General features: G+C 54.2%; 1 protein-coding gene across 2 annotated transcripts in view; it reads right to left on the minus strand.

The window, feature by feature from the left end:
* The window catches only part of RBM19 (RNA binding motif protein 19), a 71,361-nt gene that overhangs the window by 24,502 nt on the left and 29,719 nt on the right, over positions 1-17,140 (minus strand). For both annotated transcript variants that reach the window (XM_030026066.2, XM_030026065.2), the window contains exon 22: positions 179-284. In XM_030026066.2, the coding sequence (XP_029881926.1) occupies positions 179-284 (106 nt within the window). The remainder of the gene's footprint in view (positions 1-178; positions 285-17,140) is intronic.

Here is a 17,140-nt window from a genome sequence, read left to right on the forward strand (position 1 = left end):
CCTCCAGTGGTCGCCCGCATGCGGGTTGTAGCCTCAGCGCAGCTTTGCTGGTGAATGGTAACAGCCTGCCCCAAATCTAGGCTAAGCCTCAGCGGCACAGAGCCTCCAGGTTCCCTTCCTCACCTTCTGCTCCGAGACCAGGCTGGGAGGGTGCCAGAGGGGGAGGACTACATCTCACCTTGGCATCCTGCTTGGTGAGGAAATCCACAAACCCAAAGCCCCGGTGGGATCCCGTTCCTGCCATTTTCTTGGGCAGCCGGACAGTCTTCAGCTCTCCAAAGGTGCTGTGAATTACAGAGGGAAAAGCAAAGACACTATGAGATCAAGGGAAGAACGATCATTTCATCACAAAATACAGCACTACCAGTTGCAGACCCACATTGCAGGCTTGCCAGCGCTGAGGACCAAGGTGAGCGGTCGTTCCACGGCCACTCTGCTTCCCTGTAAGCCCCATGTCCAAAGCACCTAGTAACAGCTGAAAACTCAGCTCGGATTTCAAGCGTCATCCTTTCTGGTCACAAACGTCAACAAAGCAAAAAAATTCTTTAATATAAGAGCTATGCTCCTCCTCCCTTTAGGAGATCTGCAGAAATCAAAGATGCAGCCTGCATGTCATGCCCTGTTCACGGCGGGCAAAGAGCATCTCCAGGTTACCAGGAGGCAGGGCTGCTCCAAACTGCCGTCGAAACAGATTTATTTGTACCTCTGAAGAGGGGCTAGAGTGCACAGGATACAGGCATGAGCCAGAGCACGGCCCCAGGGAGACCTATTCTCTTTCCAGAATAGCTCCTCCATCCCCAGAGCCTGTTGCAGGCACCACTTTCACAAAGGTGTCATCCTTCTGCTCCACGGATGCTGGGCATAATTTTTAAGACTGGATTTCCTCGCTCTAACACTTCAGTTGGGTACCTGCGTTTCCCCTTCTGCAGCCAGCCACCCACCCAGCCTCTTTCATGGGCTGGAATAAACCGGTTTTATTTAAGCTTGCTGAATGTTTAAAGGGAAACAGGTGAATTCAGCAGACCCAAGTCCTGAACAACCACCCCCAGATCCAGCAGCATTTCAGACAAGTTTCTGAGTGCCAACGGGATGGGAAGTCAGGAACGGGGAGATAAGGGGGTCCTGCTTAGCTGGAGGGTGTTGGGTAGGGCTGGCAGCAGAAACCTTGTCACGGCATGCCTGTCCCTGGAGAAGGAACTTGTCGCTTAAGCACCAAAGCACGCAGCCATCCCACCAGCCTGGACCTTGTCCAAAAAGCCTGAAAACAGACCCAAAGGCAGTGCTCGCTGGATACCCCTCTCCAGCGCCATCCCCTGGAGAAATTCCGGGACAAAGCCGGTGCTTTCTCTGCATCCGAGTTCCCGTTTCCCCTTCTCCTCCCCTCCCCTTACACCCATTTATCAAACACATATGCACAAACTGCAGGCAATAAATATTTAATGTGGACCGGGTCTGAATAGATGTGTTATTTTATTTGAAAATCTACACACACGCGTGCATACACAAAAGGAGCCTGGGATGCAGCAGTGCCAAAGAGCACCTGGGAATAAACACAGTAAAGGCCATAAACGCTCTCGTGAAATGATATAAGCTAAATCCTGGGAGTTAACCTGGTGCACTGGCAGCATGACCAGGCATTCATCTACCCAATTTCCTTAGGCAACATGGTGTGTAAATGTACCATTATGAGGCCTCAAAATGAATCCGCACGTCTCCTCCTTGGTGCTTTCCCTCCCTCTCTCCCTCCTGCCCGCCTCGAGCTGGCGCTACGCAAACAAACAAACAAACTCGAGCGGAGGCGAGGGAGCAGCCTCGGCCAGCGGGGATGCTCGGCTCCGGGAGCGGCAAGAATGCCGCGGGGCTTCCAGCGGCAGGAGGGTCCTCCTGCAAAGGGGTGCGCGTGACGGGGGCTCCTCTCGCGTGCAGCATCCCTGTAGGACCTCGAGTGCCCCGGTTGGGTTAAGGGAGAGGTAAGGAGAGAGCTCCTGGCTCAAGGAGACGACCATCTAGCTAGGAAAGACAGCTGGTGGGTGGCACGGGCAAGGGAGCGCTTGCTCCGATCTCTGTGGAAAACATCACGGGCGTTCCCTGGGGGGGGGAGCAGAACATTTGCTAAAGGAATACGAGCAGAATATTTGCTAAAAGGGAGGAGGTCTCGGCCAACACTCGCTCTCTGCGCTAAAACACCACGTGTCTCCCTTTGACACCGAGACCCAACGCGCAGGATGGGCAAGAAGGTGCCCGGCAGGAGCAGGACGGCTACGGACCCTGGGGCTCAGGGTCCCGGGGGAAGCCGCGGTGACCCACCTCAGCCTGGGCAGAGACAGAAGAAGCTGGCTTTTTTTTTCCTCCCCAGCCGAGAGCTGCCCGAGCCACCCATGCTGGGAGACACGCGGAGGTGGTGGGGGCCAAATCCAGAGCAGGGCTGGCCACCGGCATCTCCCTGGGGAGAGGTTTGGGGGGGGAGAGGAAGGACAGCGGTATCCACCAGTGGGTCCCAGAGAGATGGGTCTGTTGGAGAAAGCTGCAGAGCAGCTCCCACGGGGGAGTAGGCAAAGCTGGGGGGCGAGGAAAGCCAAGGGGCGCGACAGAGACAGGGCTGACCCCACCGGGGCTGCGGAGTAAAACACCCTCCCCCCCACCGCGGCGCTAATTAGAAACCACAACACAGCAATTACCATCCCAGGAGCTGCGAATGAAGTGGAGAGCTCGGGCCTTTAATGTTCTCCTCTCCAGCGCCAGGCAGAGACTCACACCTCTCTTTTCCAATTATTTCCTCCGGATCTGGGGGGAGAGAGGCAGAGGGAACCCAATTACCCCCCGCAGTGCCAGGCTCCCAGCACCTGGGGAAACCAGGTGCCACCACGTTTGCTCCCACACCGGCTGCATCGACGCTGCAGCCTTCCAGCTCCGGGAGAGCCGTCCATGGATTGTGCCACGGCTGCCACGGGCAAAGCCACAGGAGCGGGGATGGCGGAGGGAAAAGGGATGCAGCTCATCGCCCGGGCGAAACCCAAGCAAAACGACAGGGGAGGGAAGAAAGCAGCTTTTATACAGGCTGCTAAACTGCAGCTCGCCCCTAAGATCTCCCCGAGCTGCTTTAAAACACGTGCTTCCCCCGGGGTGGGGATGGCTGCAGAGGCGGGGGGGTTCACAGCAGCTCAGACCCGGTGTCGCTGCCACCTCCTTCCCCTTCCCGCACGCAGCTCCGACGGGCGCGAACGGCGTGAAAACGCAGCGTGCACCCCAGGGGTGCGGGTTCCTCTCGGAGCTGACGTCTCTCTCTCTCTCTCTCCTCTCTCCGTGGCAAACTGGACGGAGATCAGAACGCGTTGGCACCAAACCCTGCTGCCGGCGCGGAGCGCAGCACCGTGCCAGGCTCCTCGCCCCGAGCACGACGGTTTACAGAGAAGTCCCCGGAGTTAACGTGAGCGTGAAACCTGAGTGGTTTCTGGATTTGTACCCACCGGCGTCCATGTCTTCTCCGAGTGTTCCCAAGCCCCTGCACCAGAGCCAGGGCTCAGCCACAGCACAAGCACTGAAGGACCTGGCGGTTGCAGGAGCAAAGCCCTTTCCTTCTTAAGACATTCACTTGTTTGCAGTCAGCCCGGCTTAACTTCACAGAAGACTGTAACCTCCTTTCTGGCGAGTCCTGTCCCCACCAGACCCATGTGCCCAGCCTGGGGCTGGATTTCTGGCAGGGCACCCCCACAGCCCTTGGTGACACCGCACCGGGCTGGGATTTCATCCCTAATGAGTGCAGCCAAGGTGTGTGGCAAAACCAAATGAATGACCTCCCCATGGAGCTGCTCATAATTAACATAGGCAGTTTGGGGGGGGGGGGGGCAAAAGCGAAGAGCAAGAACTTTGCCACGGAGGCGGCAGGTTTGCAAAGCCCCCAGCGACCTGCCGTGCACGCAGCTGCTCCGTCGCCTCCCGGCTCCCTTCCCCACATATTTACGAAAACCAGTGTCCAAACAGGTGTCCTCTGAAATCCCGAGTGGGGGTCAGGGCCCGGAGGGGAGGGCAGAGCTCCTGCAGAGGTGTGCGGTGGGTCTGGAGGACGTGGCTCTTCCCTCTGCCTGCGCTCCCCGTGTGCCGCAGGCAGCTGCCAGCCAGGCTGCCAAAATCTGTCCTCACGCCTGTGCTTGCTCTCCCAGGCTTGGCACGTTTTCACGCTGTTGGCTGGAAGGGATGACAGCCCCGAACAAATGCTGCAACTAAGATATTTCCTAAACGAGAACCTTTGTTTTGTGCCGATCCAGATTTACTGGGAAACCAGTAAAAGCCTCTACTGGCCCTGGCTGAGCGACGATCCACATGGCTGCAGAATAAAGACAACCACAACCTTTCCCTCAACAAGTCACCCGTCCCAAGCTCAGCAGAAACACGCGATGTTCCCGGAGATGCCAGAAGGGACATCCCCTCCCTCCCACTCACAAGGGATCCAGTCCTTCTACACGGCGTTGTCGGGTACCAGCCGCTCTCCCGATGCTTTGGCAGCTCTTCCAGTGATGCTGCAGCCATCCCCTTGCTTCCCTGGCTGAATACAGGGAAGAGAAGTAGATTTCTCCTCCACGGTGTAAGACGTACGCTGCAAGCTGGCGGCAGGTCAGAGGAACATCACTCCTTGGGATTGTAATTATATCCTTCTGGCACAGGCCAGCTGGGAGGCAAGTCCTTTGCCTGCTAATTATAGGACATTATAGTGCTATTAAACAGAGCACACCCTAGCTCGGTAGACAACATACTGCTCACTTGGCTTTGTCTGTTTACTAGAAGGTGCTTGCGTATCCTTCATCAACACAGCCAAGCAGCCGGAGGACAGAGGAGGATGGGGATACAGGTGGTCTCCAGAAACCCTCTTCCACCAGCACGACACGCAAGTTCCCACCCTGCAGCTCCCTCGCCTTCAATCACCGCTCTCCCGCTATGAGCACAGCCCCAAATCCTCTGCGCTTCCACCCTAGTATCACCAGGCACGCCAGTGCCAGTGCCATCTTCTGCAGCTGACTCCACCACCTCTTTCCACAGCTCCTCCTTTCCCATTGGGTTTTGTCTGAATTTCTGCTCCCTGCTTCCAAGTCTCTCCCCACCCTCGCTCAGCCCCCAGTGTCTAAGTCTGGCCCCATCACCACCCCAGGCAGCCACGTCGGCCGTTCGCACACGCTCGTTCGTGGGACAGGTACCTCCAGATCAGGGTAAACATTACTCCAGCTGGGAAGCATCCCCTCCATCTCATCCCATTCCCTGTCTCAAAGAGGAGCATTTAAACCGCCAGCTCCCTGGGACAGGCCAAGACCTGTCCAGCCCTGATCGCTATTTTCAAGTCCCAAACGCAAAGATGCGTTCATCATGTGTGACCTTGGTGTGCCCTCAGCTATGAGCTGATCAAGGACTCTTGGGTTGCCAAGTTCTGCAGGGGAAAGCGCAACTGACACTGCAAATCCATGCGATGATTGGAAAGACCAACTGCTGTCCACCGCCAGAAGAGCAGACCTTCTTGGAAAACAAACAAACAAAATCACCCTTAGGTTTCTCCAGACACGTACAGACATCCCACTGCACGGGGCAGTCCTAAACCCCTCTCTCTGGTTTATATTCCTTCATGAAAAACGAACTAGCGATAACCACGTTGGAAAGCTGATCAAGAAAACCTCTAGCGAGGTTGCCAACCTTCTCGCGGGTTGCCATCTACTGCCACCACCTCCTCCTCTCTCCCCTCCTCTCCTCTCACTGCCTTCTCATCCCCAAGCCCTGCCACTGCCTAAATCCCGCCTCGTGACTGCTGGCAGCCCGAGGACAGAGCTCAATCGAATGAGCCGGGCAGCGTAACCGCTCATCAGAAATGGCTCTGGGCAGGGACGACGAGTCCAAAAGAGACAGAAGTCCTTCCCTTCCTTTGCTGCACCACCTCTTGCCCGGCAGCAGGCTGCAGCCACACATCAGCCCAGCAGAATTCACTCAATTGCTTTGCAATGGTCTTCGTTTTATTATTTTTTTCCCCCCTTGCCCCCAAATAGGACCTTCCCTCCCCCAACAAATTACCTCCCTGCCAGTGTCTGCTTCTGTGCCAATTTGCTGATTATAGGGGGGGGGGGGGGAAGAAAAATAATAATGGTCCTTTTTCTTTCTTCCTCCTTTAGGAACGCAGGACCCTGGCAAATGGTTTTGCCCCTGGGCTGAGCCGTGGCCAGTTCCACCCCCTGCATGAGAGAGTTAATGAAATACGCAGCGGAAGGTCCCTCCCGCCTCCCGCTCCAGGACTTCAGCTGACTCCAGTACGGCTAATCCCATTACAAGAAAATAACGTGGATAATTCAAGCTAATGAAATCGTTACAAGAATGTGGACAGCCAGGGGTGGACATTCAGAGCCAATTTAACACTCCTTGGTGTTGTTATCCCCAGCACAGGAAATATCTGAAAGGAGGAAGGGAAAGGAGAGAGGGAGGAAAAAAGCCCTCCTCTCTTGTTAGCTTAAATCCTGTTAGAGAGTTCAGGAATTAATCTGCCACCTATCTCCCCTATTACCATTATCATCATCATCATCATCAATAACGTCTCCTCGGTAACCTCTGAAAATCAGCAAATGAATGCGCAGGAGGGCAAGGCAGGAGCGAAGCCTCCTGACGCGCTGAACCAAGCGCAAACTGCCGCCGCCTCCGTCTCCGGTGGAGCCGCGGGGGCAGGAGACGATGGCTGGAAGGACTTTGCCGCAGACCAGGGGTCCCGCTGGACCCCCAGCCCACGGCCGCGCCGATGAAGCGATGCGGAAAAGCAGGTCCTTGCCTGCCCCGGCCCCACCGCAAAGCTGATCCTTCATTCCCGCAGCGGCTTCTCACCTGCACCGGCCAGTCCCGCTGGATAATCAAATCGCCTTCAAAACCCCTAGGAAAAGCCAGCGGTACACAGGAGGAGGACAGCCACGTCCGCGTCTTGTTCTTTACTACATGGATCATCAGTTTTTCCAGCTTCCTCTCTTCTCTGCCCAGGAGCATCGTCTTCGTTTGGAGGCCTCTCGATCTGCTGCCGCAGCGAAACTGGGTTTCGCTTTATGCGATTCCTGTTCTTCGGCGCCAGCCTCGCGCTGCCGGGAGAAATGCTGCCGTCTTCTCCGAACTCAGCCGCTTCCAAGGAACGGACCCCTTCTTGAGGCCAGCTTTCTGGCCATGCTGCAGAGAGCCTCCCGCGGCAGGTCTAAAGCCAGGCTCCCCTCTTGGCCACCCGTACCGAGGGAAGCCGAACATCGCACGTGTCCGAGCTCCGCCACAGCATTTCCCTGCGAATCGTTCTTTTGGGCACTGAGCATTTCCAGGCAGGAGCTGCCGGTCGTGCTGCGCTTGTGGATGTGGTGGGGTACCTCCTCCACACCACCTGAACGAAGCACAGCCCCGTCTGCTTGGGGTTGGAGTTGTGGCGAGCCTCACCACGACAAGATTTCGGAGCTATTCAAGCCGGTATCCTCAGCTCACGTGGGATCACGAGTGTTCAAACACCTCCCGCGTTTTCAGCTGGATACGGGTGGTTCCCACTCGTCCCTCTCCTGCACTGCTGGGTGATGGCAGGACAGGGTCACGCATCCCCCGCAGAGAAAGCCGCCTTCCCAGGGTGCTGCGATCTCATCCCAGACGGTACGCAGCTTCGGATCCCCGCAAACCACCTGCAACCCCTTCCCTGGAAGCTTTGATGAACTGCTTGATGGGCCAGTGAAACAACACAGTGAAGTGAAGGGGAGAGACTCCCAGGTGTCGAAGAAACCCCACGTTTCCCCAGGAGACAGGGGTCTCCTTGAAACAAGGCCTCCTATCGGGAACGTCCTACATCCACAAAAATCCGGAATGACATCTTCAACTCCGGGATCAGTGATGACCATCAGATCTTGATGAGGCAGGAGCGAGCACCAAGAGATGCTGCGGTCTTTGAGCTGCTCCTAAGGAGCTCAGCAGCCGGCGGCGATGCCGGGGAGCAAAGCGGGGACCCCAGGCTCCTTTTCAGCCTCAGTTTCCCCATATGGGTGACTCTGCAAAGCCGCATCTCTCCCTTTTTTCCAGCTCACCGCCTGCAAAGCCACGGCTGCTTTCTACCAACCTCACGCAGACATACAAGGCTTCGATCAGTCCACGAAGGTAGCGGAGGGCCTCGTGATTTTAAAAAAAGACAGCGCAACGCGAACATCTTTGGTACAAGAAAGCAAGCAAAAGCCCCATGGCAAAAGTAGCAGAAAAGCTGGAAGTCCTGCAAAAGGGTGAACTGGCCTTGCAAGAAAGAGAAGTCACCCAGGGACTTCTCTTTGATGGGAGAACTGGGGCCAGAGAAAGGCACACGAGAAGCACGTTGCTCTGTTGGCCGTGGCAATGGGAGATGTGGTGTCCAGCCTGGGTGGCCGTCCCCTCCCTGTCCCACGTGAAGACTCTCTGATGTATTGTAGAGAGGAATTTTCCACCTTTCCGCCACTCCAGCACAAATAACACCTTTCCCTTTTTCTCAGGCTTGATTTCCACTAGACTCATAAGAAATCAACACCAGTCAGATGTCCACTTTGCGTCCCCCCAAATTTGGCTGGAAGCGACCGATGCTTTCCAAAAGCAGCCCTGCCCGTGGCAGGGGAATGGGAGCGGGATGAGTCCCCGGGCATGAGTCCCCCAGGGTGCGCCCAGCATGAACGGCACCATTCGACGTCTCTGGGATGCTCTCTCACGAACATGTCTAATTACATCCAGACGGCGCTTTCGGCACACCTGCCGCAGCAACTGTTTATCTTGCCGACGACTTAAAGAGCATCATTTGCAAAGTTCGCTAGGAAGGAAAGCCAATTAGCATGTCGCCGGCTAGGCACAAAGATCCTCTTGCTTTATCTCCACCATGGCTGCTCGGCAGAGGACCCTTCAGTGCTAATTTCCTCCCGCTGCCCCCGCCACGTCTCTTCTGGAAATACACAGCCATGCTTTCTCCCAGAAAAGACCCAAAAGCAAAGCGGGGGGGTTGTGAAGGGAGGGGGCAGTGGTGGCGAGCCGGCCCAAGCTGCCAAACCTGCCTGTACCGGGAGATGTTGAGAGGCAGCGGGGCAGAGCCATGCTCGAAGGAGGAGAGCCCAAGGTCCAGGGGCGAGGGGGACTGTTGCGATAAGCGTGGGAGAGGGTCTTGCAAACAAAGTGCGTGGTTTTTCTCTTTTTTTTTTTTTTTTAAAACTGTGAATCTGGGGAAGAGGCGGGCACCGTGCCCGTGGCAGAATAAAGCGGTGCTTTGCCACAAATCCGTGCCAAAAAAATCATCCTGGTAGACACAGTGGCCAGGGTGATGCGGTCTGGGAGCAGAAGGGAGACTGCAAAGCTCCCGCGTCCCCGTCCCTAAGCCACCCTCCCACGTTCCCCTCTCCAGCCGCCACACTGGCCTGGCACATCTGCCCCGGCACATCTGCCCCGGCCCAGCGTCGTGGCTCAGTCCCCCCCACCGAACCCCCTGCCCAGGCTTTGCGGTCCTCACCGATCTCTCCTCCTTCATCCCCATCATCCAGCTGGTTCAGGATTCCTCTGTCCCAGCTAAAGGCTGCGCCGGGACTCTCCTCAATTCCACCTGCAAGTCTTCGCCTCTCCTACCCCTCCTTGTCGGCTCAGCGCCCGTCTCTCACCGGAGACCACCAGTTGACTCGTTTACCCATGCTGTCGATTTAAGTTTCGCTGCGGTGTCTCCCTGACATGCCCCTCCGGCTCCCCAGAATAACGGCGGCACTGGTCCCAGCTCCAGCACGCAGAGGAAGCCCACGAGATCCACCTAAAAACCAGCCCTAGAGAAGCTAGTCCAGCTTTTGGATTGCCCTCGCTCCCCATCTCTTCCGCATGCAGAAAACTAAGCAAAGTTTAGCTTTTTTTGGATTTATCGAATTTTGGACCACATCTCCAAAAGATGTTCAGATGCTCGGTATCACAAATACTGCCAGTGCCAGAGACTATATGGACAGAGATGTGCTTCTTCCAAGGAGCTGTGAATTTACCCACAAGACTCCTGCTAACATCAAGTCCCATTTCTGTGGATGGCTCACTCAGCAGCAGCCTTCCTTGGAGCTTGCGGCGAAGCAGGATCAGAAACGCGACAGCTTGGTCCCAGACCAACAGGCAGCCAAGGGACCTTCCCTCTCCTCAAGAAGCAAGACCAGAAGGCAGTGGCTGTTTCCCGTCGCTTAAATGGCTTGTTTAAAAACGTAGCAAAACATTTTACCCCTCCTTGATTTATTTTCCTTAACAGTTGCTTATGAGGGACCTTATCAAAAGCTTTCTGAAATTCCAAGTAAATTAGTCATTAGGCAGGTTTTCAGAACAGTAATTAGGCCACTCCATGCCCCTGATGTATTATTTACCTGAGAAGATATACATAATTAGGGCTCTTCTTTATAACTGGTATTACACGCACTAAATTCTACTCCAGTCTATCGTGTAATTACGCAATTAGGCTGCATGCTAAACAGAAAGAAACCAATTCTGAAAACCAAGCAAAAAGAAAAAAAAAAAACAGTAATTATTATTTTTTAAATCCTCCATCACCAGCACAGCAGCAAGTCTTAAAATTTTAATATCCCTCCACTTAAGTCATTTTTAAACAGGTGCCACAACCAGGTTTGGTTTCTTAATTTTGCCGCATTTAATCCTACTTTGCAAGGTTTTAACATCGTGCGAGAGATTCAGTTCCTTAAAGAGATTTGCTTTAAAGGCTAACGTTAAAAGGGGCCTTTCCCTTCCCCAGTCGGCACAGATTTGCCGTGCCGGTGGAAGCGGCAACGCATTGTCTTGCGGCCTCCCTTCGCCGCTCCTCAGCCCCCCGCTCCTCCCAAACGATGATTATTTTTCAACAGCTTCCCGGCTTGCAGCTGGCGGCTGGCAGAGGCAGACAGGTACAGTTGCTATGGTACGACCGTCACAGTAATTTAGCCCTACGGTGCTGGCTCCCGCGCCTGAATTTAACGGGGCAGCGTGGCAAAAAGAAAGGTGGGGAGCGCCGGGGGGGGGGGATGAGCACCAGCCATCGAGTGTCTACGGCGGGAGATGCTAACGTGCAGAAAACCACCGAGCGGTCTCCGTCTGCCTTTCGGACAGAGGCACGGACCCAGTCATATCCCGATTTGTTCCTGCCTTCATCGTGGCCCGACTGCAAAGCGAGATCTCGGCTCTTGCGCGGGTCCCTTCCTACTTGTGCCTGCTCGTGGGGCATTGCGCAAGCAGAGTCACGTCTGTCCTGCCTTTGTTTCCTGGTCCTTGCTGATGGAGGAGTGGGTGCCATCGGGTCTAACGTATGGCTGGGAGGTTTTTTTTAATCTACCGATCGTTATATATTTATTTTAGAGTTGGCGAGATCGAAGAAAAACACCCGGGACTCGCTGAGCATGCTGACACCCCCCAGAGAAGATACCTGCATATTATCCGCAATTATTTTCATGCTTTAAAGACTCAGATGATTCATTACTTAATTAAAGCATGAACAGATTTCCTTCCAAAACTTTACATCTCAACACTCAGAATTTCCAAGCCAGTTCCTGAGGCACAGGAGAAGGTGCAGAGCTGGCATGGGGAACACCATAAGCATTAGGAAGCCCCGGGTTTAAACAGCGCTGTTGGACTTGCATTGAATTCTGAAAGAGAGCTGGGGCTTCAAAGTTGGCTGCTGGTCCCAAAGAGTGTGAGCTGGTGACTCAGAGGACTTAAAGGTAACTGCTGTTGGACACGTGTGACTGAAGAGGTCATCTGAAACCAGTAGAGACGTCGAAAATCTCACTCCAATATTATTTAGGTTTTGCTGCTGCTTCTCTCCTCTTTTGCCGTCTTACAGAGAGGCGAGCTCCGCTCCCAGCCCTGGTCACTGCAGGACTCCTCTCCCCTCTGCTGCCACGTGCCAGCCCTGCCGAGGCTCCGCCTGGGCTCTGGCCACTCTCAAGTTCTGTGATTTCACCTAACCAAGAGCTTTCTTCTTGATGCTACTGTAATTTTTTGTTTGTTTGTTTCCTGGGGGAAACAAAAGACATTCAAGTATAGTGCAGAAAGCACCAGCTCTATCGGGACAACTGAAAGAGGACTTCTCTTGAGCCTTGCCCAGCCTCCCATCACATCCACCTCCAAGGACAATGCCAGGACCAAACCACAGTTTCCGACACCCCCCTCCCACGGTGGCTCTCACCGAGATGTACAAACGACCGCAGTCACGACCCTTATATCCCAAACCTCATGAAATCTCACTCCTTGCACGGACTTCAATGAGAGCCTCCGACACTCGCAAAGCCTTTCGCAGAGCTTGCGCTCATAAGCCACAATTCTCCCTGCACGCAGCACCTTGCAGGACCAGGGCTTAGGAGCCACCAAGTCACAGCAGTAATCACCAGCGGGTCAGGATTTCAAAGGAATCCGCAGCTTCAACAGTGCTGAGATTTGGGGATTTATCTCTCCTGGGCTCTTTTGAAAATCCTGATCAGAGTGCAGCTCCGGTCAAAAATAAGTTATGCTAAAAATAGTGCTCACAGGAGGGCCCGGTACAAATCTCTGCTCCTCTAGGATTCTTATGAGTCAGCTCGTTTCAAAGACAAGAGGAAATTTGTGCAACTAGCAAAGCAGTAAACACAGAAGGGAGATTTAGCCATGGCTCGTGGGCCCCCAAGGTGTACCTAGGGCATCCTTGGGAGAAACCAGCCTTGCTGTAAGATACTGGCTGCATCAACAGTCGAAGAAAAAAAAAAAAAAAGTAATCTCAGATTCAATTGTAGAACCTCCTGCACTGAGCTGGAAGAGAATAAATATAGAAGCAACGAGATATTTATAGGCAGACAGCTATTTTAACACAGCTCTGCTTTAAAGAGAATCCTTATTTAAGTCTTGTCCCTGTAAAGCTGCAGGACGACTTAGAAAAATAACCAGATTAATTATTTTCATCAGGAGAACAGAGAAACGCGTAGGGAAGATCAAATGCATGCAAATGCATTAAGAATGCGGGAGCTTGAGTGAAGTGCTTCTGTTCTGGTGACTCAAATACAATAAGGATGGTGAGATCTCCTGAGTGCAGGCTAGTCTCCGAAGAGCCCAGCCCAACCACATCTGAAGTCTGCCAGGAATCAGAACAAGACAAAGCATTAAAAACAGGCACACGTCAGCTCGTTGGCGAGGCAGGCTGGGAGGCACCATGCCATCGTGCTCCCCTGACTGGCACCGTCCTCTCCAGAGACTCGACCAACACCAAAACATTAGATTTTCCCATTGTACTGTAAAAGCAACGTGAGCAGAGGAGTATTTCTAGACATACTGTATTTACTCTGATAACTGTCCAATTCACCCACCCCGTCGCCAAAATTGGAGGCGCGGCTGTTACCCAAGCTACAACGGTTGCTTTCTTCTTGCTCCTGGCATGCCCTGTCCTTTGGTCGCCCTTTCCCAACCTGCAACAACAACAACACCCGCTAAAGCTCAGAGGCTACTTTATGCAGCGGGACGCGTCTTTACGGGTCACTTGGAAAACTCTCGGAAGACAGGAGGACAGGGAGCGATCGCATGGTGCAGGCGTTATCTGAGCCATCATGGGATTCAACGATCATGTCTCTATTTCTGCAGAAAGCTCGTTGCTCTCCACCCACTGGTCTCAGAAAGCGCTTGCAATGACTGGATGAAGAGGAGAGAGATTTGTACCACTGCAAACAGCAAAGAGCGGCAGAGCCTGGGATGGAAGTTGACAACTCCAGCTGATCTACCCGTGGGACTTTCTGGGCAAAGAAAACCGCAGTGGAAGTAACTGCTTGTTGGGTTTGGGGTTTTTTTCTTTGCTTATTTATGTCTTAGCATGGAAGAGCATTACAGAAGCAGCAGGGCTGCACTGCAGTAACAGCGCGATTTGAGTTGAAAAGCAGGAGCGCGTGTGTGCCCACGCGTAGGGAAGCCGAATTCCACGCTCATCGGCGCTGCCCCGGGCCAGGCACACGCATCCCACCACCGCAGCAGAGGCAGATCCTCCCCGTGGGGATGGACCTTTGCAAGGCACGGAGTCACCGCCGGGCACTCACCACCTCCTCGATGGAGGGAGATGTCCCAGAGGTGGGGACATGCCTCCCCATACTGTCCTTGCCTAGCATCTCACTGTATCAGTATGCAAACACCAGCAGTCGTGAACCCTGCCGATGCAACCTTGCTAATTTAATAAATGGACTTCGACGAGGCTAAGTGTCTGCTTCAGCGCTCCCCATCCCCCTGCCCCAGCCCTGCCCACCCCCTCCCAGCTTAAAGCCTCTTCAATAAAATAAATTAAACCACCCAACAAAAACACAGAGCCTGAGTGTTTTACAGCTCTGTTCTCCGGTGGGAGTCAGAAAAATACAAAAGAGGGCACGGAGCCGGGCAGGACAGTTCAAAGGCAGTGCTGAGCGGTGCATCTGCACCGTGGGGTGCGAGCTCTCCCCTTTATCCTCCTTCTGCTGTTCCCCCCAAACCTTCTGGAAAGCTCATCACAACACCCTGGGTGTTCACAATCGATTGCGGGCAAGAATAGACGCTTGTACCTCGCCGACAGATGCTGTCAACACAGCGTGGCAGCCGCAGGCTTGCTGAGAAGGTGAACGCGAGGTAGAAACAAGGGGCTACAGAGGAGGAAGAGAAACCACGTTCTTCTGCATCCGCTGGCGACGCCTGCGCCAGCTGACCCGAACGAGCTGTAATGCACCCATGGATGCCGGGAGGAAAAAAGAGAGGCAATGACACATCTGAAAATAACCTGCCAGGGCCGACTGGGGTCCAAACGGGCCGGAGTTTGCCCTCCTCAGAGGAGGCATTTCCAACAGCTTTTGACCGCTGGCTGCCTGGGCAGATGCCCAGCTTGCAGGGAGCTGGAGGAAGAGCAGGGACCTCATTTCTCCATGCTGCGAGGCTTCCAGGCCAGGGGCTTTCAACAGAAGGTCCTAATTTTTAGAGGCAAAACAGATAGGTACAGCTCTCCGAGCTGGTACACAAGCTGCCGTGCCCATATCGGAGCTGAAGGATTAAATGAGATGGGAGCAGGTAACCACTCCCCCAAAAGAGATGCTCTGCTTGAATAAGAGGCACTTGCCAAACTACAAACGTTCCACTGATTCTTGCACCGATATCAAGCAACAGGGCTTAGGAAACCACCTCCCACCATCACCTGCCTGCCTCTGAATGGCCACAACATCCCACGTACCTCCCAGAAGCAACATCTCTGCTTCAAGTGGAAGATCCCCAACGCAGGAAAGAGTAAAAGCTGATGCTAAGAAGCATCACTGCGGGCTGTCACATACAATGCCAACAGTGCTTTAGCCCTGCAAAAGGAAGTTCAAAGAGTTTTCCTGCCAGCGCTCACTGCTTGTAAGGTCAACGCAAAGGTGGGGGAACACACTGCACCACGGAGATGCCCATGTCCCCAAGGGATGTGCCTATGTAGGATGAGCCTGCTTGCGGTTCACACATCAGAGGATGGCCTTTTCGAGAAAGAGGGGACCTCAGAAAGGAATTAGAGCCAGAAAAGCATGAGCAGAGTTGACTAAAGAAATGGAGTAATGCCTGGATTCATTGATTCTCTAATGTTTCATAAGCATTAGAAAGCGTTGATAATGCCCAGCGCTCAGCTGGAGGTGCCAGAGGCTGCTGCTGGCACAGGATTTGCTGCTCCCGTCCTCCACTTCCACGGGTCCAGGGCTCTGTGGGCATGAGAGCCACAGGTCCCTTGGGGCTCATGGGACTCCTTTTCCCACACAAGCAGGTAACTCCCCTCCCAAGGTTTACTGCAAAGCTTTTTAGTGTCAGATAGCACGGGCCATCAGCTCTCTGCTGTAGGGAGAGAGCTGAGCCTTTTAACGTGCTGTTTCCTTCTCAACTCTGCAAACACAGGGAGACCCGAGCTGCTGCTGCTGCACTTTGCCAAGCGCTGCAAGAAGCGTGGCTATAGGGTGCACGATGAGAGAAAAGGGAGGGAGATGATCCTTTCAGCCCCAACCCACAGAAAAATACAGGAGCACACGTGGAAAAAAGCTGAGACACCTTCTAGAGATAAGAGTAACAAAAATTGCCCGGGACAGAGCAGAATCCCTGCTGCTGGAAAGCCGTACAGAGGGAGCAAGCTCCCAGCCGGGATGGGCTTGGGAGCACTGAGCCTGCATGGAAGCTGTCAGAGTCCCAGTCCTACCTCGTGTGATGGCAAGAAGTCCCTGCAGAGGTGACAGCAGCGAGCAAACAGCCGAAAAGGGGGAGAAATGAGAGAGGTGGCAACGGCAGCTGGGGAAACAATCTTTGCGGGCAGAGCCAGGCTGCGCTCGCTTGCATTAAAAAAAAAAAAAGAAAAAAGGGAGGCAACTGGTTAAAGACCAACTTTTAAGCAGCATCCCTGCTGTCCACAGGTAGGGCAGGGCAGGTTGGCAGCTCCCCTCCCTCCCTCCTCGAGACTTCCCTGCTGCAGCAGACCTAATTTCATGGGGTTTTTGCACAAGCAGCGGGGTGGAAAATGATCGTCAGGAGGCAGCGCGTGGCGAAGCACCCCCCCACATTCCCCAGATCCCCCTGCAAGGTGAGCAGCCCCAGCCTGGTCCCGCTGGGTCGGTACTGCAGCAAGGAAAGAGGCTTTCCAATGAGCTTTCCAAATCACAGCCGCGGTGCGGAGCGGGGGGGGACCCGCGCTCCCCCCCATCCCCGTCACCCTCCTGGATGCTGACGAGAGAGACAGCGCAGTCCTGCGTGACAGCGTGAAATTAATATGATTTTGGGGGAAGTTGGCAGTGAGTAATGAGCATCTGAAATACCTCGTCTCCACCCCCCCACCGCCCCGAACTCTTTTAACCCTTCGGCTGCTAGCACGCTAGCAGGATCAAAGGGTGGGAAGAGCAAGACCCGGGTTAAAGAGAACCAAAGAGGGGGTCACGCAGCCCACCTGACAACTGCATTTGCAGGGCGAGTTTTGGCACAAATCCCAACGGTGCTGCTTGCGATCAGGGCCAGCCCGCCGAGGCGCCGAGATCAGCGCTCCTGGGCTTGGAAAAGTCATCGCTGCTGCCTTTCCAAGTCAGGCTCCACAAGGAGATGTCAGAAAAAAAAAAAAAAAAAACCCACCCAAAAAAAAAAAACCCGGGGGGCTGAAGAGGGGACCAAGCCTGTCCTCCCAACATCCCTGGGCAAG

This window comes from Aquila chrysaetos, chromosome 9 (genome assembly GCF_900496995.4).
Source record: "Aquila chrysaetos chrysaetos chromosome 9, bAquChr1.4, whole genome shotgun sequence".
Lineage (NCBI taxonomy): Eukaryota > Metazoa > Chordata > Aves > Accipitriformes > Accipitridae > Aquila > Aquila chrysaetos.